At 41.3% G+C, this 25,125-nt stretch overlaps 1 protein-coding gene across 7 annotated transcripts in view; it reads right to left on the reverse strand.

Moving 5' to 3' along the window:
- The window catches only part of LOC144610613 (EVI5-like protein), a 114,157-nt gene that overhangs the window by 81,483 nt on the left and 7,549 nt on the right, over nt 1-25,125 (reverse strand). For 6 of the 7 annotated variants that reach the window (XM_078429445.1, XM_078429442.1, XM_078429444.1 and 3 more), the window contains exons 2-7: nt 18,720-18,820; nt 8,261-8,443; nt 7,398-7,587; nt 5,047-5,271; nt 1,853-1,927; nt 385-510 (exon numbers count right to left, since the gene is read on the reverse strand). In XM_078429445.1, coding sequence (XP_078285571.1) covers nt 385-510; nt 1,853-1,927; nt 5,047-5,271; nt 7,398-7,587; nt 8,261-8,385 — 741 coding nt within the window. In that variant the 5' untranslated portion in view covers nt 8,386-8,443; nt 18,720-18,820. Of the gene's footprint in view, nt 1-384; nt 511-1,852; nt 1,928-5,046; nt 5,272-7,397; nt 7,588-8,260; nt 8,444-18,719; nt 18,821-22,867; nt 23,030-25,125 lie in introns of those variants that run through there. The other variant, XM_078429441.1, reaches the window with a different exon arrangement.

The following is a 25,125-nucleotide window of genomic DNA, read 5'->3' on the forward strand; positions in this document are numbered from 1 at the left end:
AAATGTAATCGAATTTTAGAAAATAACAACTTGCGTGTTAACTGCAGGTCGTCAGGTCCTGGGGATTTATTGCCTTTTAGTATCATTACTTTCTCCAATTCTCCATTCTGCTCCTCGTTCACTGATCATTCGATGATGCAGGAATATGAAGTTGGCAATTTGCCAAGAAAAAATAAGCTTACAATTCAACTGTTCCTTTTTGCGATATATTAATACTGCCATGCATCATCCTACAGTGATTTTATGCCCTATCTCATTTAGCACAGGATTTCCAACACAGCTTGCAATCACTTCCCAGTATTTATTATACACTATTTTGTGGGTGAGTAGGTTAATCAATTAATTCAAGTACAAGGTCTGACGGAACAAGATTCACCAGGTTACCTGCATTAAATACTCAAACTGGTAGATGCAGAGACCCAGCTCTGCCATACTGGGCTTGAAGAGCTCCCTTAGTCGATACTCCTGCATCAAACGCACAAACACACAAAACGCTTCTTCCTCCGGCATCTATAAAAGAAAATAAAACAAAGCAAGAGTCAAGAGTGTATTATTGTCATATGTCCCAGATAGAACAATTACATTCTTACTTTACTCACAAGTGTTGCTCTGGAAAAACTCTCCAGCACATCAAACATAATCATGCACGTGGTGGATAGAAATTAAGAATCAATGAGAAATATTTCATTGTTTAATAGAAATAGAAAGGGAACAATGTACACATGGGTTTCCAGCTCTTTGCCCTATTTTGTATCATGCCAAGAAACTGCTCTAGATTTTCAACACTGCAACTCTAAGCAATCAATAGGACTCAAAGCAATTTACACTTCTATCCATCTCCCCCAGTGAAACAACTCACTTCTGCTCTGTCCCATCTTGATTGCTGATTGTACCGAGGCATTTTTCCAGGCAACTCACTCCCCACTGTTCTTTGCCTCACTATATAAATGCACAATGTCCAAGATAATTGCCTTTCTATCCAATTCCTTACAAGAACTGACAGGAAAAATAATGGTGAGAAGTAAATGTGGATTTTAATCCTTCCCCGAGGTCTATCATGCTGAAAGCACCACTCAATCTACAAGTTCACTTCTAGTTGACAGCTTTGGAATGTACACCATCCACCCAGAATGAGATTTAAAATAATCAATATAAAACTCACTGATGGAATTATCAATGAACAAATAATTTGCTGTTCTTCACAATATCGTATACTTAGAAGATATGGTCCAGATAGGACCGTTCTACACGATCCCTGATACATATAACATTAACTTAAACTAGCCTAAGTACTGACAGGATGTCCAATGTAAGTAACTTACCTGTGTATGAAGAAACTGCAGGTGCTGGTTTAAACCGAAGATAGATGCAAACTGCTGGAGAAACCCAGTGGGACAGGCAGCATCTCTGGAGATGAGGAATGGGTGATATTTCAGATCGAGACCCTTCTTCAGCTAAGAATAGTCTCGACCCAAAACGTCACCCATTCCTTCTCTTCAGAGATGCTGCCTGTCCCGCTGAGTTACTCCAGTATTTTGGGTCTATCTCTAAATAACCTACCTATTTAGTTTCTGAACTGTATATACTTACAGTCCCATAGACACACAGGACGATTACCTCTCTGTTTACTAGGTTAACTTTGTACACAGTAACATTCAAATGTCCTAGGTATGTAGAATAAGGTTCTCCACCGTGGATAAAATATTTGGAATAAAAAGTGTTCTGGAAAAGCCATCACATCTTAGAAAGGCACAATCAGAACATTACAGTGAGGGGCAAAACAATTTATACGGAAGTATCACATCGCAGTTCTTCCTGGTCTCACTGCATTAGGCAAATTCCTCACACTAACCTGCATGAGCAGCAGCCCCACAATGAATGCACTTCCTTGGCAATATCCAACTTCACGGTCGACCAGAGAGTAAGCCTGCCACAAAGTAAGCAAACAGACTCAAACACGAGAAAACTTCAACACACAAGTTAACTCCGAAGCTCAGTGACTGAAGAATAAGCAAAACTATATTGCTATTTAATTAAAATAGGATAATCGAAACAAAGGTTAGAGGTGATCCTATCAAAAGATAAAAATAAGTTGAGATATTTACTCATCTCATCATAACTGGGACAGTTCACCAAATACAGTTCTCTTAACCAGGCATGTTCATGGGAAAGGCCAGAGCATCTGCAGGAGAAAAGTCTGAAATAACTATTTGGTATCTTTTCCTAATGGTGTTTGGAGAATACTATTGCTCTCAGTGTACTACAGTGGTGCAGTTGGTCGAACCACTGCCTCCAGTTTCAGGCTGATCCGTGTATTTCCAGGTTTCCTGCATCTATTATTACACTTTGAGTCTCTGTCCCTTGTTTAGTAATGGGGGGGCAGCACAGTGGTGCAGCGGTAGAGTTGCTGCCTTCCAGCGCCAGAGACCCGGGTTCCATCCTGTCTACGGGTGATGTCTGTGCCGTCTGTACAGAGTTACATGTTCTCTGTGTGATCGCGTATGTTTCCTTCGGGTGCTCCAGTTTCCTCCCACATCACAAGGCAAAGGTGAATTGGCCATTGTAAATTACTCCAAGTATACAAGGAGTGGCCGTGAACGAGAGATATCAGAACCAGTGTGAACGGATGATCGATGGTCGGCATGGACTTGTTAAGCTGAAGGGCATGTTTCCATAATGTATCTTTCAATCTTCAATAAACCAATCATGTGTCTTTTAATTACCCAGCTAATAATTCTGCATCCCACTGACAGCATCATTTTCTAACTTCAATGTTAAAATATCATTAGCCACCCAATAAATTATTTTTCATGGACACTGAAATCTGAAATAATACTTCAATAGCCTGTTCCTAAATAGTATTAAAAATTTTTAGACTTTAGATATACAGTGCGAGATCAGGCCTTTCAGCCCGAGTCCAGGCCGACCAGCAATTACCCCACACACTAGCACTATTCTCACACTAGGGACAATTTACAATAGCCAATTAACCTACAAACCCACACGTCTCTGTCATAGAGTCATAGAATGATACAGTGTGGAAACAGGCCCTTCAGCCCAACTTGCCCACACCGGCCAACATGTCCCAGCTACACTAGTCCCATCTGCCAGCGCTTGGTCCATATCCCTCCTACCTGTCCTATCCATGTACCTGTCTAACTGTTTCTTAAACATTGGGACACTAGTCCCAGCTTCAACTACCTCATCAGGCAGCTTGTTCCACACACACCCTCTGTGTGAAAAAGTTACCCCTCAGATTCCTATTAAATCTTTTCCCCATCACTTTGAACCTGTCCCCTCTGGTCCCCGATTCCCCTACTCTGGGCAAGAGACTATGTGCATCTACCCGATCTATTCCCCTCATGAATTTATACACCTCTATAAGATCACCCCTCAAGCTCCTGCGCTCCAAGGAATAGGGACCCAGCCTACTCAACCTCTCCCGAAAGCTCACACCCTCTAGTCCTGGCAACATCCTCATAAATCTTCTCTGAACCCTTTCAAGCTTGACAATATCTTTCCTATAACATGGGTGCCCAGAACTGAACATAATATTCTAAATACGGTCTCACCAACGTCTTATACAACTGCAACATGACCTCCCAACTTCTATACTCACCTCCCAGCCTCTATACTCTGGGTGTGGGAGGAAATCGGAGCAGCCGGAGAAAACCCACGTGGTCACGGGGAGAACGTACAAACTCCGTACAGACAACACCCGTAGTCAGGATCTAACCTGGGTCTCTGGCGCTGTGAGGCAGCAACTACTACTGCTGTGCCACCCCCATTATGTTCTCAAAATCTCTGTAAAGCGTCTTTGAGTATATGAAAAGCGCTATATAAATAAAATGCATTATTATTATTATTATTATTATTACTAAACAATGGGCAGAAGTAAAATAACAGATGCAGGAAATCTGAAGATACACAGATCAGCTTGAAACTGGAGCAAGTAATTAATGTTTCAGGTTGTTGATCTTAATCATCTCTCTCTCCAAATCAGCTTTGAAATTATCTCAGGTGAATGCTCACAAGCTGTCTTCCTCGGTTTTTGGGCAATTGGTTTACTTTGAGCATTTCACATACATACAACATGCACACATTAGATTCCAATAAATTGTACATGCACACATCTGTGAAATTCTACCCCTTATACACTCTATGTTCATGAATGTGTGACCATTTACTGGACCACAGCCACTTTATCCGTCCCAGTAACTCACATTTTGAGAGACATAAACAGAAAGTGTTTAAAAGCATGGAGCTATCTCTTTGCCCTTGAGGGGTCCTGGACTTGTGTGGTTGCACATCGTCTAAGCTACCAACTGGTCCAAAACAGCAATACCTGCAAGAACTGCAGAGATTGTGGTGCAAGAGGTTTAGTGGACTGAAATTGCCAATCTCAGACAAGTGGATATTACTGTAGTCAGTTTAGAGATCATTAGACGATGTGGAAGTATAGTTTGATGCAAGGGCACTGACCAGTCGGGATGTGGGACACAGGAGGCTACTTGAATGGGTAATGTGGATGCAACTATTTTCCAGGATGGCTGATGTACTATTCAATTGTCTTCTGGGGATAATTATATACAATTTTATTTTTGTTCGAGCCATTTGGGAAAATATAGGGAGGATTATTTTAAAAATGCTAACTGTTCATATTTTCCTCTCCCACATACTAAATCAGGAAAATTGGATACATTTCATTCCTGTAGGAAAAGAAAACTGCAAATGCTGGTTTAAATCGAAGGTAGACACAAAATGCTGGAGTAACGCAGCGGGTCAGGCAGCATCTCTGGAGAGAAGGAATAGGTGACGTTTCGGGTCTGGACCCTTCTTCAGACTGAAGAGGTCCCGCCCCCTCCCGACATCACTCTGAAGAAGGGTCTCGACCCGAAACGTCACCCATTCCTTCTCTCCAGAGATGCTGCCTGACCCGCTGAGTTACTCTAGCCTTTATGTGTCTACATTCCATTCCTGTCCATTTTCAATTACCACTGAATTACCACTGGTGAGGAAAAGCTGGAGGCAAAGTCCATCTCTCACCTTCATGACATTGAACAGCACCTCTTGTCCGAGACTGTATTGTCCTTTGAAGAAATCGTGCTCAGGATAGGTCCGTGCAATGTCTCTCCGGATTAGCTTCTCGCAAGGAGAGGTCATCTTTAGCAGCTCTGAATACTGGTTTTTCACAGGCATATCAGTTGCATTGCATAGCAACTGCCAAACAATCCCGCGGAAATGGTGTGGAATTCCTTTCCGAATCAGCTCCTGAAAATAAATTAATCTCTTAATTTTTTCCCCTAATGTTTCCTATTACTATTTGAAACAACAGAAATAACAGTCTTGCCGTATAGTTTAGTATATTATTGTCTCGGGACAAAATGTACGGGTGATGTTTCGGGTCGGGACCCTTTTCCAGACTGAAAATAGAGGGAAGGGAATTGGAGGCAGGAAGAGGCTAGATAGAACAAAGCAGGGCCGGCAACAGATGACCAAGGAAGGGTGGAGCACCATTTTAAATAGGGGAGTTGCCAGGATGCTGTTTACCTATCATATATTGTGATATATGGTAGATAACCAAAGTCCAGGAAAAAATAGGAGTACTCAAAATCAGACAGTGTTACAACCATCATAGTTTTTGATGCACATTATTGATATTGAATTGGAAGAAGGGGAGGTAGACAAAAAGATATTGGAATAACTCAGCGGGACATGTAGCATCTCTGGAGAGAAGGAATGGGTGATGTTTCGGGTCGGGTCCCCTTGTAAGAAGGAGAGGACAGGGATGAGTGGACACAAGGAAAATGTTTAAATATAGAGTTGACAAATATTTTGTGAACCCAGTAGACGTGGTAATGATAATGCAGAGAACTGAAAGTGATTTGTTTTGGTAGGTAGAAAGCGATGATGATATACAGTACATGCTGAATTGTATCATTTTAAAAGGGATACAAGAAAATAAGAAAGCTGGGATTGTATCTGCAAAAATCTTCTGCATGTTAACTAAGCACTTAAGGCACGGGTTAAGCTCATCGTATCCACGAGAATAGCAGAGCTGCAGCTGCAGTGCTGGGCCGGTTCAGAGAAGCACAATTTGAAAGCAGAAGGAAATTAAAGCTAAGATTGAGAAATCTTAACAAGATTTCTTGAGAAGATTGTTAGATATAGCTTAGGGCTAACGGAATCAAGGGATATGGGGAGAAAGCAGGAACGGGGTATTGATTTTGGATGATCGGCCATGATCACATTGAATGGCTGTGGTGGCTCGAAGGGCTGAATGGCCTCCTCCTGCACCTATTTTCTATGGTTCTATGTTTCTAAATAATTTACTAGAATGGTTTCAGGAATGCAGAATGTGGGCAAATGGGACTGACTTTGATGAGCGTCTTGATGAGTCAGAGGCTATTTCCGTGCTGCATCACTGTATAATTCTTTAACTGTACACGTGGATGAACAACTTGCTCCTTGGAGTAGCAAGTTCAACAACTATTTGCATTGATGTTTGAAATCAGGAAGAGTTTAAATGAATCATTACAATGATTAAAAGGGTAATAATCAGGCAGATTAAGACGAGAAGCGTAACAAACTAGTGTAACTGGCCTCCTTCTGTGCTCTACTATTTATGTAATTGTCGCTGTTTAACGCAAGATTGTGAAATGGACTGAACCCGCAATTTCTGCAAATTGTCCGTCTCTGGTGGTCACTTGAAGTGGGGTTAGGCAGGGTTCAAGGCCTATTGCACAGTAAAAGGAGCTTCCAACTTACAAAAGCCCGTCTTTCCTTTGAATTGAAAGGAAATCTGAACACTGCAGACTAAAAATAGATTGAAGCATTCCAGGATTACAAAACAGGGAGGATTGAATTCGGCTGGCTTCCACTCAAATTTTTAAGTCATTTCCCCTCCCTTTAGCTGACCAACATTAACCCGGTATTGGTACAAAAAAAAGACTTGCTAGCTACTTTGGACATCAAATTACTTTGAAAATTATTGCACTATTATTGTGCAGTTTTTTTTGTATGTGTTTTTGTGTGTGTGTTTTTGTGTGTGTGTTTTTGTGTGTGTGTTTTTGTGTGTGTGTTTTTGTGTGTATGTGCATGTGTGCATACATATATATATACATACATGTACATACATATACAAACATGTATATGATCTATAAAAATGTATATATCTGAGTACGTGTGTATATATACACACACACACACTGAACTTTGTTTCTAGTTTATCATATTGTTTACGGTGTACTATGTTTACATATTCTGTTGTGTTGCTGCAAGTAAAAATCTCATTGTTCTATCTGGGACATATGACAATAAAACACTCCTGACTCTTGATAACAGATGGGTTAAAAAGCTTTGCGATACCCCGATGATAAACAAGCCCAGGTCCTCACCCTCAGCAGTTTCTCTTTCTTTTTGCGCACTTCCTCCCATTCATTGATCAAGCGGCCCCACAGAATCCATGTGTCTTCTTCCAAGTGGCTTAAGTTGCTCGAAGCTGAGGAGCTCGACACAAGCGAGCCGCTGCTGTTCCTCCGCGATCCATTCACCGACCGCAATGACTTGCTGTCTGCTTCCAGCAACCTAGCAACGTTACAGATTTACAGACGATTACAAGCGTAATGGAATATTACCGCTTATAAAATATTCAGAACCAATCAATAATTAGCTCTGCATTAAGTAACATAGCAGAAAAAATGGACAACATTTCAGTGAGAATGATGTCTAGTGTCATCAGCAGCAATTGAAAGCCAGCAGTTTAATAAAATCAGAGATGTAAGCAACAATAATTCAGAATAACACGTGATTTAAGTCCCTTCTTTATTCCCATCCAAACAAATCCCAAACTAAAAGTCTTTGAATTAGCCAAAATTAGCCTCGTAGAGTCCAGTTTATCTCTAAACTGGGGAAAAATTCCAGCATTTTTCAAGACCCTCTCCGTAAAAACACCGGCTTGTGTTCTGTTAAATTTTAGTTTTAGAGATACAGCGCGGAAACAGGCCCTTCGGCCCACCGAGTCTGCACCAACCAGCGATCCCCACACATTAACACTATCCTTTACACACTAGAGACAATTTACACTTGCACCAAGCCAATAAACCTACAATCCTGTACATTTTTGGTGTGTGGGAGGAAACCGAAGATCTCGGAGAAAACCCACGTGGTCACAGGGAGAACGTACTAACTCCGTACAGATAGCACCCATAATTGGGATCGAACCCGGGTCTCCAAGCGCTAAGGCAATTCTTGCCCTCACCTGTTTTGCTCTTCAAGCTTTGCCAGTAGTTCCAATTCATCTGGACTGAGGTTATCAGAAGAGGAAGAATCGGGGCTGACCGCAGGACTTGCCATGGGAACGCTTTGCAGCGTTAGGGTCTTCATCCATCAGAAGGTAAAGAGCTGAATGGCAGCGAGATTTACATTAACTGGAGCTGAAAGACTGGAATACAATGGTGACAACCAATTAGTGAAAGCTATGCTGGGATCAGCCGCTTTATCACACCAGCTTCAAAGTCGTCTTGTTGAGTCTTTGTCTGTATTCCTTCTCACCTAACAAACAGCTAACAAAGGCCTGTTTCCTTTATCATCGTTACATTTTTGCATTTCTTTCATTCATTTGTTCTATATCTCTCTACATTACCTCGATACCTATCGTTTCCATTTCTCCTGACTCACTGTTTGAAGAAGGGTCTCGGCCCTGAAACATCACCCATTCCTTTTCTCTTGAGATGCTGTCTGACCCGCTGAGTTAGTCCAGCTTTTTGTGTCTATCTTCGATTTATCATGATATATTACTTGAATAGACCAGACAAGAATAAGAGAAAGGATCCACATTTATATACTTCTGCTAGCAATCTTGGAATCCAAAACCTTTACTTTAATCGTACACACCTATCGCCAAAAAGAACCCTTAGGTCTAAAGTGGAGATTCTTAAATTTACCTGGACTAAGATCCATTTTGCCATAATTTTGCTCTTTCATTCAATTTATTAATGTCTTCTTGTTATTTAATGCTTTCACTTTTACTGCTATTTACGATATACATTAATGACTTAGACGAAGGGATTAAAAGTACCTGCAGATGATACTAAGCTGGGGGGTAGTGTGAATTGTGAGGAAGATGCAATAAGGCTGCAGGGTGACTTGGACAGGTTGTGTGAGTGATACATGGCAGATGCAGTTTAATGTGGATAAGTGTGAGGTTATCCACTTTGGTGGTAAGAATAGGAAGGCAGATTATTATCTGAATGGTGTCAAGTTAGGAAAAGGGGACGTACAACGAGATCTGGGTGTCCTAGTGCATCAGTCACTGAAAGGAAGCATGCAGGTACAGCAGGCAGTGAAGAAAGCCAATGGAATGTTGGCCTTCATAACAAGAGGAGTTGAGTATAGGAGCAAAGAGGTCCTTCTGCAGTTGTACAGGGCCCTAGTGAGACCGCACCTGGAGTACTGTGCAGTTTTGGTCTCCAAATTTGAGGAAGGATATTCTTGCTATTGAGGGCGTGCAGCGTAGGTTTATTAGGTTAATTCCCGGAATGGCGGAACTGTCATATGTTGAAAGACTGAAACGACTAGGCTTGTATACACTGGAATTTAGAAGGATGAGAGGAGATCTTATCAAAACGTATAAGATTATTAAGGGGTTGGACACGTTAGAGGCAGGAAACATGTTCCCAATGTTGGGGGAGTCCAGAACAAGGGGCCACAGTTTAAGAATAAGAGGTAGGCCATTTAGAACTGAGATGAGGAAAAACTTTTTCAGTCAGAGAGTTGTGAATCTGTGGAATTCTGTGCCTCAGAAGGCAGTGGAGGCCAATTCTCTGAATGCATTCAAGAGAGAGCTAGATAGAGCTCTTAAGGATAGCGGAGTCAGGGGGTATGGGGAGAAGGCAGGAACGGGATACTAATTGAGAATGATCAGCCATGATCACATTGAATGGCGGTGCTGGCTCGAAGGGCCGAATGGCCTACTCTTGCACCTATTGTCTATTGTCTATTGTCTATTACTCAAGGCTGAGGTAAATAGATACTTGATAAGCAAATGGCTCTCCATGATATTGGCTACTTTCCCAAGGCAGCATGGTGTAGATGGGATCAATGGATAGGGGGTGGAGGGGGAAGGAAAGAGAGGGGAGGAAGCCTGGTTTGTGTGATGGAGTCAACCCAACCCTCATAAGACAATCTGCCCGGCCCTGGTAACAGGGTACGAGTTTTCGTTGAAGAGCTTTCAGTGCATTTACATCAATCTTTACATAACAAGCCACCACTTTGATACGGTCTCTCGCATTAATGTTCTAACATAAGTGGAGTGCAACCTCGACTCAACTCTCTTAGCAAAGTAAAAGTTTGCATTCTGTTAGCTTTCCCAGTTATTTGCTGCACCATACTTTGGGAATCATGCATTGGCATAGTCAGATCCACCTGGAATCCAATCATAGATTCCAGATATACTATTCAATTGAAACCACCAAGTGCAGCTCTCCGGAGACCAATTAACAGATGACATTGAATTTTTGGACCAAGAAAGCAAGCGTGATTTTCAGGTTACCTCTGTACTCTATTTTTTCATCCATCTTAAACTATGCAATTTCCACTCTCCCATCAAGTGGGGGCAGGCCATTTCATACATAAAACATGTGCAAAGCAAACCTAGTTTGGACACCAGTGCACTTAAGCGTACATCTTTCATAGAATAAATTGTTGGCTTTTCTTTGCAGCTTCATTCTAAGCATAGCCTCAGCTCCTACATAATACAATATTGATGCGATCTGGTCTATTTATATAAACCAAGAACAAACCTTCTCCATTAACCACTTTATTCCAGTTACAGGGATGTTATTTGCAGACTTCGGTTACATTTTTTATGCCAGATTGTGCTTCAATGTTCACTGTATTCATCAGACAGCTGCTGGAGACACAACCAGGCTTCCATCTTGTAAAACAACTGCTTCAAGCTTTAGAATGGACTTCAATAATTACATTGTGAGTCAAATATTAGAGTAATAAAGCATAATATACCAAGCTACCATGGCAAACAGTGGACTGGTGGCGATAGCTCCATACAATCAGAGCTCCAGATGTCAAATTTCAAAGGAGGGTTAATAAGCAAGCCTTTATCTATCATCACTGGATCTAAATCGCAGATTTCCTCACACATGGTACCACAGGGGTTCAGATGCCTCGTAACTCCAGTGAATCCTGATCTTGGTTATTATGCGAGTATGGTCTTTACACTTGTCCTACTGCATTTCCTCTGGGTCTTCCTGGATTATCTTTGCACCCCAAACACATGGCCAGAGGAGTGGTAGAATCTAAGGGGGTTAATGGGAATGTGGGGAGAATAAAATGAGATGAAAAGTAGGATCTGTGTAACTTGCTGGATGGTTATTGTAGACACATCGGGACAATGGGCCTGTTTTGCTGCTATGACATTGACCAGCTTCCAAGGACAGAGGAGGACATCAAATGCCCATTGACAATGCCTGATTGGAGGTTACCAGTTAATATTTTGTCTTGTTTTTTCAAGTATTTGTAGGAAATGGGGATTAATGCCCATTTCCTATTAAATATTTGAATAAACAAGAGACAAAATAATAACTAATAACCTATTAACAGAACCACCAGATCATTTCAAGAGAGAGCTAGGTAGAGCTCTTAAAGATAGCGGAGTCAGGGGGTATGGGGAGAAGGCAGGAACGGGGTACTGATTGTGAATGATCAACCATGATCACATTGAATGGCGGTGCTGGCTCGAAGGGCCGAATGGCCTCCTCCTGCACCTATTGTCTATTGATGTCTGCAGGCCAGTTTGAAAGGTTTCATGATTTAATTCATGATGTTCAACGAGGTTGGAATATTGGGAAGGGTGAAAGAGTGGTGGGCAGGAAGAGAGAGAATATGGTTGTGTGAACCTTAAGAGGCGAGATTGGCAGATGTTTATATAATTGGCAAAATTTCCAAATTCTACCCACCGAGTACCAACACGAATACTTACGTACCACCAACCTACTCAGAACACATCATGCTATCATCTCACAAACTAAAGTGGCTTTGCAGTCACAAAATTCAATGATGTTAGTGTAACAACTCTACTATCGTGATGACACTGTTGCATGTATCTTTCCCAAAAGATTTAATTTTAAAAGTATTGATAAAATGACTCATAAATTCATAAATGATCGGAGCAGAATTAGGCCATTCGGCCCATCAATCTACTCTGCCATTCAATCATGCCTGTTCTATCTTTCCCTCATAACCCCATTCTCCTGCCTCTGTCCCATAACCCTTGACACCCGCACTAATCAAGGATCTATCTCTGCCTTAAAAACATCCATTGACATCTCCACAGCTTTCTGTAGCAATGAATTCCACAGATTCACCACCCTCTGACTAAAGAAATTGCTCCTCATCTCCTTCCAAAGGAAAGTCCTTCAATTCTGAGGCTGTGACCTCTGGCCCGAGATTCTCCCACTTGTGGAAACATCCTCTCCACATCCACGCTATCCAGGCCTTTCACTGCTCCTTTCTCTTTTGTAGTGAAGACAATAACAAAACAAATTCCTGCAGCATCATTTTATCACCCATCAGAAATGGAGGAAAATCATTAAAAATGTGCCCATTACAGGGACTTTGCAATATATTCTGACTCACTCCACACTGCTGGATTTGCATTTTATAGTGTAGATGAGGATAATCATAATTTGAAACACTTTTTTTTAAGGCAGCAAGCTCGAACCTGAAGCCTTCTCACATATCCAATTAATAGAAGCTGAAGAGCAGCTTTTTTGAAGTGTGATGTACGGAGGATACTGTACCTGTGATACGAATTGTGAAACGCAAGTAATTGATGAGTATGAGTCACTGCTGCAATGTCAGAAGCAAAGAAGTAATCTACACTTGTCATGCATCCTCAAGCACCAACGTGATAATGACCAGATAACGTATGCTTTGCAAGGAAAATTATTGGGCAGAATAATTGCATTTAGTTCTGCTGTAATGCAATAATTCCATTCGTAAGAAACAACATGTTGTAGATAATAGTGTTATAGTCTCTGATTTGCAAAAGTAAGGGTTTTTATCTCCCGCAGGGTTTTCAAAAATAAAGGTCTTTAACTAAAAATACTAAAGGCTTTATGTTACATTGTTTAGATTATCATTGCATAAGTGTCAAAGTCATTGCTTGTCAATTTCAATAACAAAACTTCCAGACCATGTACTTATGGGATAATGGTGCACAATTACAGAGGGGTGGTTACATGGGAACAGTTCCCCCCCCCAGACAGTTTTTTTACTGCTTGTCAATTTCCACAGCAACTCAAGTGGTTTTCTTATTCCCAATTGAAATCCCGGTATAATTAATTCAGTCTACGTAATATAAATGTATTCCTTAATCACATTATATCCCATTTGCATTATGGCCAAACGCCTGATAATAAAACAACTTTTACTCTGTTCCTCTTTGAAATACTGCCTTTATATCTTTCAGATGTACTAAATGTGGAAGGAAAACAAAGCGTGGTTTTTAATGAATTTACAAAAGAATGGGCAATGTAAAGTGTCATTCAAAAGGAGATATAGAATGGAATAACAAGATCAAAGAAAGAAATATTAAGCATACAGTATTTGAAAGCAAGTAAATAGTCTAGTCTGAGAGCAAAATTTGAGTTATTTAGGAGTTATTTAGGCATGGGAAAAAAATAGGAAATCTGACCATTATATTCCAATCCTCACTGGCAACAGGAACATTGCCAAAGGTTCAGAAAACAGTTAATGTAAAATCTTTGTTTAACAAAGGAGAAAGGGGATAGAATGAGTAATTGGCAGGCAGGCAGCCAGCCTAACCACTGGCAGCGAGTCAAATACTGGAAACTATTCCAAGGGCCATATAAGCGCTATTTAGAAAAGGCACAAATCAACCAGCATGCCATGTTTGAATAAACTGAATGACTTTTTTTTTGGCAATAAAAGCACAATTGGTAATGATAGTATGCTTGCTGTACATTGCATTAAGATCTTTAAGACCCTAAATGGCAGATTGTTCATTAAGCTAAATGTGTGATCTATTACATCATGACTAATTGGGAGGCTGCAGATGTATTGGTCAAGATGTGTTTTATTGACTGAAAGACAGATTGAAGTGAGGTTTTTGTAGTATGTCAATGCAAGGTTAAAAAGTTTGCAGATGATACAAAAAAAGGACCTTTGGAAGAAAGCTTTAGAATGTGGAATGACAATTGAAGGGAAAGTACTGTCCCATTTAACTAGGCCTCTTCAAGGCAGGATCCTGATTTTGAAAACTTTCATTCTCATTTCTAAATCCCTCACCTCCCTGATCTCCAAATCTCCTCGACCCCTACAAACCTGAGATATTTGGACTCCTCTAATCCTTGATCTTTAATTATCCTAAATGTAATCAGTCTACCCACCTTGCCCACTTCATTTGAGTCATTGCCTCTCTGCTACCATTCAGATCCATGGATATCAAGGTCCTTTATTATCAAGAGAAGTTGCACACTGGTGTCTGGACTTTCCAACTATCAGTCCTTAAAACAAGTAGCTCCCTAAATCTCTTCCCAACGGCCCCTTTCGCCTTTAAACCCAACACCCTGACCAACCATTTGGACAAAAGAACATAAATGGTAAGAGGCCCTCGAACCCATTCATTAAAATGGCTGATCTAATCTTGTCTTCAGTTCCATCTCTGCACATATGACCACATATATATTTCTCGCCTGTCTATTTCCCATAATCATCGACATCCTTATGGATCAAAGATTTGTCTACCTGTCTTATATTGAATAATTCTGCCCCTACAACTTGCCAGGGAACACAATTTCAAAAGAATCAAATGGCAATAAATTCTTGCCCATCTCCACCAGAGATGGGAATCCATATTGGAAGATTTTACCCTTGTATTTCATTCCCTCATGCACATCCATTTTGTCAAGCTGCTTGAGATTTTACATTTAATAAGAGCACATTTCATTATTCCCAATAATTAATATAGGGACAACAAAAAACAACTAATTCATCCCATAAAACAATCAAGTGAAAGCACTCCAACAGCATGTATACCCCTCCCCAAATTCAGAGAGAGTACGGCAGATGTAGCCTCACCTATTAACTGTAGCATCACCTGCTCTAACATTTCAAACTTTTGTTTCACAATGCCTTTCTGAAGTACGGTGATTGTTGATGGAGAATTGTAAAGAGAGCACTTCCAATTCGGTATTCGGCGTGGTTGGAATTTGTGCAGCTGAATGGTGGCAAGTCAAGGGACCTCTGTTTGCTGCCTGTGCTTCCCATTATCAAGCTGCACGCAAGCACAAACTCCAGCAGCAATTTGAAAGGAGCTTCATGAGCACCTTAAAATTGTATTGTATGGTACCAATATTACTAGCTGAAGCACACCCGATAAGAAAGTCAAGGAGTCGATTGGGAAGCAATAAAGGTCGACACTCCAGTACACACAGACAAGGTTCTACAATGTGTTTTAGACGTCACTAATTCAAAGGTGACTAAGGAAGATGTCCATACAAGAAAATAACTGCAGATGCTGGTACAAATCGAAGGTATTTATTCACAAAATGCTGGAGTAACTCAGCAGGTCAGGCAGCATCTCGGGAGAGAAGGAATGGGTGACGTTTCGGGTCGAAACGTCACCCATTCCTTCTCTCCCGAGATGCTGCCTGACCTGCTGAGTTACTCCAGCATTTTGTGAAGGAAGATGTCTATGACTGTGCCAGCTCTTCAGTTTAAAACAAAATCCAATTATCTGGTCATTTTCACATTACTGTTTCTGAAAGCTTGCATTCTTTACAGTTCAAAGTACACCAATGACCGTAAAGCCATTTGAATACTCCAAAGGATCTTAAAAATACCATCAAATAATGTAACTCATCCTTTTTAAAATCCCTCTAAATCTCTTTTCCTCCCTTGGTTCTTCACACCAGTGAGCAGAATTGATCACAGTAGTCCAATGTTTTGTGAAGATTCAATGTAACTTCCTGACTTTTGTATAAATATGTTTCTATTTTTAAACCCCAGGATACCATATGCTTTATTAACTTCTCACAAAATGCTATGCCTTTTTCTTGGATACATGTACATACACACTCAGGACCCACTATTCCTGCACTCGTTAAATTTGTGAGTCTTTGTTGCCCTTCCCTTTTTGCCAACGTCTTTCACATCTTGAATACATTTGATAACAGAGCCTCTACAGCACCATTGGGTAGAGAATTCCAAAGATTCACCCCCCTCTGGTGAACACATTTCTTCCCACCTCAATTTTCAATAGTAATCCTCCTATTCTGAGAACTGAGTGACAGACTGTTGCTAGGCAAGAGAATGGAAGTAGATAGATTCTCGATGCCACAACTCAGCCACATTACAACTGAAGTAACTTAACGGATCAAGCAGCATCTCTGGAGAAAATGGATTTGTGATGTTTCAGATCGGGACCCCACTTCAGTCTAAAGAAGGGTCCCCACCCTAAATGTCACCTATCCATTTTCTCTAGCGATGCTGCCTGATCCACTGAGTGACTCCAGCATTTTGTGTCTATCTTTGGTGTAAACCAGCATCTGCAATTCTTTCTTATTACATTACAAATGAAATATAGTTTTGGCATCTTAGGCATCCTAAAGCAGTGATGAATACAGACAAACTGAACACAACTTATTTGAGTAAGAAGGAACTGTAGATGCTGGTTTAAACCAATGATAGACATTAAAAAGCTGGGGTAACGCAGCGGGGCAGGCAACATCTCTGGAGAGAAGGAATGGGTGACGTTTCGGGTCGGGTTTAAAGAAGGGTCTCAACCCGAAACATCACCCATTCCTTCTCTCCAGAGATGCTGCTTGTCCCGCTGAGTTACTCCAGCTTTTTGTGTCTATCTACAACTTATTTGTAGATATATATGACCACATATATATTTCTCGTGATATTGAGTATTAAGATTTGACGGCCATATCAAAATGAAGACAAGAGACTCCAGATGCTGAGATCTGAAGCAACAAACAATCTGCTGGGTTAAGTAGTATCTGTGGAGAGAAGTGCTCTACCTCCACACTCCCCCCAGATGCTGCTTCCTCTAATAGATTGTTTTTTCCTCAAGGCAAGATAAATGTTGCCCAAGATGGGTCTCGACCCAAAACATCATCCGTTCCTTCTCTCCAGAGATGCCGCCCGTCCCGCTGAGTTACTCCAGCTTTTTGTCTAGCTCCCATCATGGACTTGACTTCAAGGGGAATGGCCAGTTTACAACTATCAATTTTGAATAAAATATCACAATTATGTTCACTAAATTCCACCACGATAAGTACTCTGGAATTATCTGCTTTTCTGTAATTATCTTTATGCAGTTGGTGCTAGTGTATTATCATCTCACATTTAGAAATGTGAATATACATGCGAATATACAAGTAGAAAGTGAATATATATCAGTCTAATAATCAACCTCCTGCAGTGAAGTAAAGGTGAGAATTGTAATTCTGCATTGAAAGAGTTTAAATAGTTTGTTCATTTATTATGTGCCACAGCAGTAAGCCTTGCTGCTTTCACAGCTCCAGCAACCCAGACTAGAGATTAGAGATGAGATGTCCACGATGAGGAGAGCTGTACATAGTGTCCTATCCTGAGATTGGACATTTTGTACAGTTTGCATGTTTTCTCTGTGACCGTAGATTTCTCCCACGTTCTGTGGTGTCGCCCCACAACTCAAAGACGTGCTGGTGGGTTAATTGACTACTGTGAATTATACCTTGTGGAGGTGGGTGGCAGGAGCATCAGGACGGAGTTGATGGGCACAGAAACGAGGTGGGCTGCAGGCAAATATATGGGCGGATGCGATGGAGATTACAAAGAGATATTAAGTGTGTGGGCAAAAATCTGGTAAACAGCGTATAATATGGGAAATATGAAATTGTCTATTTTACTAGGAAAGTAAAACAGCATAATACCTAATGGTAAAAGATTAGAAATGTTCATGATGATCAGAGCTGAGAATCCTGGTGCATGATTTGCAAAAGGTTAGTACACAAGGAATTAGGAAAGCAAATAACTAGTATCGTCTAATGGTGGGCAGTTGAAAACCAAAGTAAGAAGTGGTGCTTCTGTTATATGGGCCACTGGCAAGAGAACATCCTGGTGTATAGTACTTTCTCAGGGTCAGAACACATGTCATATTGAAAGATTCAATTTCTCAAGGTAGAGATCGAACAAGGGGAGCATTCTTGAGTTGAGATTTAAGGTGAACAATAATATTTCTGCAGGGTGGGCTTTTAAAAAAGAGACCAAATGCAGCTGATGCTTCATCAACTAAACTGTAATCTTAGAGTCAGTCATACAGCATTGAAACAGGCCCTTCAGCCCAACTTGGCCATGCCAAACAAGATGGCCCATCTACGCTACTCCCATTTGCCCACATTCATCTAAAATTTTCCTATCCATGTATCTGTCCAAATGTCTTTTAAATGGTGTTATTGTACCTGCCTTAATTACTTCCTCTGGCAGCTTGTTCACCAGAGCCACCACTCTCTGCGTAATTGTGCAGATGGTCACATTTGACTTCCAAAACATTTTGTTCTGCATTCATTTATTTCTTTGTCCAGGAAATCCAAATAAATCTCATTTCCGTCTGGCATCTTTGTACCCTTAATGCAAGTGCAAACCCAAAATACTTAATGCAAAGACCACACTTCATTCAAACCTACCTCAGGAATCTCACCCTATCCAGGCAAGTTAGCGAGTAAGTTGCAGTGTGTGTTCAGCATCTTTAGGGTGGTATTTTCACCTTTTGAACTGTCATGCAAGCCTGAGAACAGAAAAAATAAATGTCAAATGTCCGTTCTACAGAAACAAATTCATTTGTCTATGATGAAGGCTTCAATAATCGCAAATATAAATTGAAACCAATTTAATCGGAGTCTAATCAAATAATGTTCACATTAAATTTTAAATGCTCTGTAAAGTTAGCACCAAATGCTCACTAAATTATTTAAAAAGAAATAAGATTAAAATTCTAATTATAGGAGGACATGTTATGGAATGTGAGAATTTGAGGTGGAAGTGATATATCAACTGGGATTCACTACCTAGTGAAGTCATTTCTGGAAAAGGACTTGTGGAGGGAGATAATTGCAGACTGGCAGCCAATAAGACAGTTTATCTCAAGCAGTTACTTGTCACTAATGAACTCTTATCCTGAAGAGTCCACCAGTAAATACACGAGTCAGCAGATAAATGGCAGGTTAAATCATGCAAGTCCCCATACCAGGGACTTAATTTTTAATTTTCCAAATCTCTATCACATATACTAACTTTGCTTTCTAAAATGCACAATTCATTCAGTTTTAGTTCATCCTTTTGAAAATTATTTTCGACCCTTCTTTAAAAAAAATAACCACCATGTACAGCTGATAGAAGTGAAGTTGACTGGAGCTCGGTACTCAGATCACAACCCTGGAATGATACAGAGCAATTTACAACTTGTTCAATGCTCTATAAAATTCAACTCCTTTCCCACACTTTACTATTCTGTCCATGGGTGAATTTAGTCTGCCGGAGCTGTAGGATAACCCTTTTTAGAAATAGAAGAGAGTTCCTCAGGCACCTCTGGTGAACGACAACCTAGTTGGCGAAATGTGTAGGATTGGAACTACAGATGCTGATTTAAACCAAAGTACTGGAGTAACTCAGCGGGGCAGGCAGCATCTCTAGAGAGAAGGAATGGGTGACGTCTCAGGTCGAGACCCTTCACCCCAGAGATGCTGCCTGTCCCACTGAGTTACTCCACCATTTTGTGTCTATCTTGTGACAATCTAGTTGGATCGTACTTAGGGCTGCATAAGAAATAGAGACTTCAAGGGAGCCATTCAAATTCAGACAGATATACAATAACAAACACATGTTGAGACGACAAGCTGAAATTCTGCAGTAAGGATTCTGAAAAAATAAGTAGATAATGAGTAATAGTAGTAAAGAAAAGACTAGACTACGGAACTGCATGTGCTGGTTCACGTAAAAGGACACAAAGTGCTGTTGTAACTCAGCAGCTCAGGCAGCATCTCTGGACAAGCAGAGGTGATGTTTTGGTTACAACTCCATGCAGTGTGTTCACTTCAGGCTGAAGGGTCCTGACCCAAAATGTTGCCTATCCATTTTCTCCAGAGATGCTGCCAGACCTGCTGAGTTACTCCACGACTTTGTGTCCCTTCGTGTATTAACCAGGATTTGCAGTTCCATGTTTTTACACATCTACGACCTGAAACATATACTGCTTTTCACTCCACAAACACTGCCTGACCTGTTAAGCATTCAGTTGGCATTTTCTATCATTAAAAACACGGGAAATTAAAACTTTTCAGGTTGTCAAATGGTAAGTGATGAGATGCGTCAGGAATCAGTGCTTCATTCAGTCTCCAGAGCAACTCAGACAAAGTAACTTTGTTAGTCACCATACTCTTTTGCAAACCTGTGCAGTCACGACCACAGTAACTACATCAATCAATAATTAAAACTGCCTCACTGCAACATCCCATGCTGGGTTTCTCACCTTAACTTTATCGATGAATTCCTGCAATGGCTCAGCTATCTTTTTAATATAAGTAACTGGCTGTCTCATTTCGAAACAACCAGAGTCTTCAAAATTCTGAGGATTGCTAATATTCCAATTGGTCAACAACTTAAACTAAGGTGTGTCGGAAGAACCTGCTGGAGTAACTCAGCAGGACAGGCAGCTTTTCGGGTCAAGACCCTTTTTTCAGAAGAAGTGTCTCGACCCGAAACGACACCCACTCCTTCTCTCCAGAGATGCTGCCTAACCTGCTGAGTTACTCCAGCATTTAATGTCAATCTTCAACTTAAACTCATTGCCTGTTTGCGTGTCCAGGACAGACCTAGCTGACCTGCAAATGCGTCTGTCTTGATTCTGCATACCGTAGTTTTGCCTTTCCACCTCAGTGGCTTCCACAGATGCTTCTGCTAAGTATGTGTGCTGCCCATCCTACCATGGTCTTTGCTTGCTGTCTTGTGGTGAGGCAAATACCACACAGCTCTTGCTGACTAACATTTGAACAGCCAACACTGCAAATCCAGGGGTTTCGATAGGTTAAGATAGCTAAAGGTGCATTTCTATACTGATGTTATCAAACTGCACTCGCAACACTTCTGGGAACATTACCTCTGCATTGACTGTTACGCAATTTCAACACAGCCTTTAGATCTGCGTGGGACTTTTTTTGCTATCTTTTCTCTGGCAATCTTTGCAATGTAATCGCCCAGCTTCCGGCTTATATCCCCTCCAAGATCTCACATTTGGCTGCACACCTTGGCTTTTAGCCCAGGTTTTCACATTTTAGATGGCTATCCTCAAACATCATTTAAAATGGTTAAGAGTGTTTTATTGTCATATGTCCCAGATAGAACAATGAAATTCTTACTTGCTTCTAACTACTTTTCAATGATAATGTAACTGTGAATGTACTATGGAGAGGGATGCAAACTCTAACTGTTAGTATAAGAAAATAACTGCAGATGCTGGTACAAATCGAAGGTATTTATTCACAAAATGCTGGAGTAACTCAGCCGGTCAGGCAGCATCTCAGGACAGAAGGAATGGGTGACGTTTCGGGTCGAGACCCTTCTTCAGATTCTAACTGTTAGATCAATATAGCTCAGTTTTCTGTTTTTACTTCACTCTGTTTAGATGCTGCCCGGCCCATTCAGTAGTGACAGCGTTATCTGCTGCTCTTTACAGCATCTGCAGAATTGTGATTTCAGTCCATAAATAATGTATGTAGACACCACAATTACAAGCTGCTAAAGGAGTACAGCAAGTTAGAGAGATGGCAACAGAATGCAACATGATTTAACGCTCCTCACGTCTGAAGCACCGCCTCTGACTCTGGGAAGTATAGCATCATCTTCCCAGACATCTATTTCTTAATTAACTTTAAAACTCAACTTTGCGGTTTACATAATGTTTATTTTCAGATTACAGGCCACGTCCCGTGAGAGATGCAATGTGCGTATTGCATATAGAATCTGGAGCACCAGTGAGCAATGCTGTATAGCAAGTACAGAAGGTGTACGGCTAGCTTCAGCAATATCGATTCATATTAAAGTCATGGCACACAGAAAATGTCCTTCAACCCACCATTTCTATTCTGGCCATAAAATACCCAGGCAACTAATCCCATTTTACAATTAATCAACTAATTCCATTTTCAAGCACTCAGGTGGAAACCTTTAAGTGCTCATCCTTCTACTTGTTAAATCTTGTGAGAGTACCTGCCTGCACATCCCCTTCAAGTAGCAATTCCAGATTCCACTCACCTTGCAGGTGAACAAAAATCTCTTCCTCAAATCCCCTCCAAACCTCCTATGGCTTATCTTAATCCTGTGCCCTCTGGTCATAAATACACCTGTGCTAAGGGATGAAAGTTTAATTAATGCTCCTTATACATATATATACCTCTATTAGGTCCCTCATCAGCCTTCACTCCAAAACACACTATGCAATATAGAGGCACTGGTGCATAACAGGGCCAGAGACCAGGGTTCAATCCTGTGTGCAGTCTGCACATTCTCCCCATGACCACGTTTCCTTTGGGTACTGTGGATTCCTCCCAAGCCCCAAAGATGTGCGGGTTTGTAGGTTAATTGGCCTCTATAAATTAACCCTAGTGTGTAGGGAGTGGATGCGAAAGTGGGATCACATGGAACTAGTGTGAGCAGGTGATCGATGGTCAACATGGACTTGGTTGGCCAGGGCAATTTTGAACGTTGTCAGGAATTGACTTGGCTCCTCTCATGCAGACTGTGTAACTAGCATTGGATCCTCATAGTCTTTTATACTCACAGGCCAGAACCCATTAAGATGCTCAACGCAGAACCTGTTACTGTAGTTTGTGCAGGAAAGAATTGCAGACACTGGTCACTGCAGTTGTTTAGCTGGCCACCAATTCTCACAAGTACTGTGGTACAACTGCCGAGCATGGATCAGTTTCATCTGTTGTGGAATCATTTACCACTCTTTTTAGCACGTTTGGCATTCACTGTACTGTAGATTGGCCTTCGGTTTTTATTTACATTGTGCTCTGCTCCTGGCATGTTCGTTTTACACTCATCGTTGGACCAAGGTTAATCTCCCTGCACAAAGACAATTGCAAACCGTGGGATTACAGATGGGAGTAGTGTACAATTTTAGCTTTAGTTTTTAGTTTTAGAGATACAGCATGGAAACAGGCCCTTCAGCCCGAGTCCATTCCGACCATCAACCACCCATTGTCACCAGTTCTATTTTGGACGATTTTCTCAGCAACTGTTCTCATTAGGGGCAATTTATAGAAGCTAATTATCCTACAAACCCGCATGTCTTTGGGATGTGAGAGGAAACTAGAGCACCCAGGAAACCCACATGGTCACAGGGAAAATGTGCAAACTCCACACTGACAGCACCTGAGGTCAGGATCGAACCTGGGTCTCTGGGGCTGTGAGACAGCGGCTCTACCAGTTGCATCACTGTGCTGTTCACTTCTTGATAATGCCCCCAGACTACATTAATGCCCAGTTTTAAGAAGCTGGATTTAATCTGAATTTATCCTATCAAACACAATATGTGGTGGGAAACAGTGTTTGCAGAGCAAATAAAGAGCCCCGTTTCCATTTTGCAAGAAGTGTGGAATAATTACGACAGCCTTGGCAGGTAACTAGGGAAGGTCAAGTCAGTGTTTTTGCCTGGTATCAGTGCTTGTTAGTTGCTGCAGTCCATCTGGCAGCTACGTCCTTCAGGAATTGCCCAGCAGTGGTGCTGCCAGGTTAATGTTGATGAAGCACCAGTAGGCTTGCTGCTCTAACAGACGATGAGCAACACAGAACCACGGTGCACAGTTCTCAGCACTGGTGGACGAGGAATATTCACCCTGGCAACATGCCTGGCATAAAATTATAGAGACTTGAGGAAAAGAAATCATATCAACGATTAGCCATGGGTACAGCTTCTGACATATCACTGCAAACAATAAGTATAAGTAAGCAGCATAGACAGAGCTGCATTATTCACAAAACCGAGGTACTTTGTAGGGTTAATAAGGATCATCCTGTTCTGCAGTAAATTCCAGCCTCACTTGCTCACTCACACAGGCCTCGCATTCACACCAGAGCTGGGCTCTCCCAGTGGTGAGCTTGAACTCAGTTTTGAAAAGCATACCAGATTCCTGCAACCAAGCTGCAGGAAGCAGCCTTAATGAGTTTCAGGATGAATCAGTAACGATTGCTAGCAACACAGTCATGATTCAATTTACAAAAGGGAGGCATTCCTGGAAAATGGTTTAAGCAAAATGTAATAAATTGAAAAGGCTGGATGAAATGCATCACAACTGTAGTGACATGCTATTAATTAAAAACAAAAAACAGCTAGGTTTAATTTAGAGATACAGCATGGAAACAGGCCCTTCAGCCCACCGAGTCCATGCCGACCTTCGATCAACGTTCAACACTGGTTCAGTTATCCCACTGCCTACACATTTGGGGCAATTTTGCAGAGGCTAATTAAACTTCAAGCCCACACGTCTTTGGGATATTGAAGGAAATGGGAGCACCCGGAGGAAACCCATGTGATCACAGGGTGTATGTGCAAACTCACACAGACAGCACTTCACACAGACAGATGTCAGGATCAAACCTGGGTCCCTGGCGCTCTGAGGCTTCAGAGGTAATGGATACTGAACCACTGAGTATATTTACAGCAGGAAATGACAGATTTCTGGACAAGAGGATAATCAGGAAGGTCAATCAAACAGAGGCAAGGATCTTTATGAAGGTCAGGCTTATGTTCAGGCTCCAAGGGTAATGCGAACCAGATATCATATCATATCATATCATATATATACAGCCGGAAACAGGCCTTTTCGGCCCTCCAAGTCCGTGCCGCCCAGTGATCCCCGTACATTAACATTATCCTACACCCACTAGGGACAACTTTTTACATTTTACCCAGCCAATTAACCTACATACCTGTACGTCTTTGGAGTGTGGGAGGAAACCGAAGATCTCGGAGTAAACCCACGCAGGTCACGGGGAGAACGTACAAACTCCTTACAGTGCAGCACCCGTAGT

Source organism: Rhinoraja longicauda, chromosome 37 (assembly GCF_053455715.1).
Source record: "Rhinoraja longicauda isolate Sanriku21f chromosome 37, sRhiLon1.1, whole genome shotgun sequence".
NCBI classification, from domain to species: domain Eukaryota; kingdom Metazoa; phylum Chordata; class Chondrichthyes; order Rajiformes; family Arhynchobatidae; genus Rhinoraja; species Rhinoraja longicauda.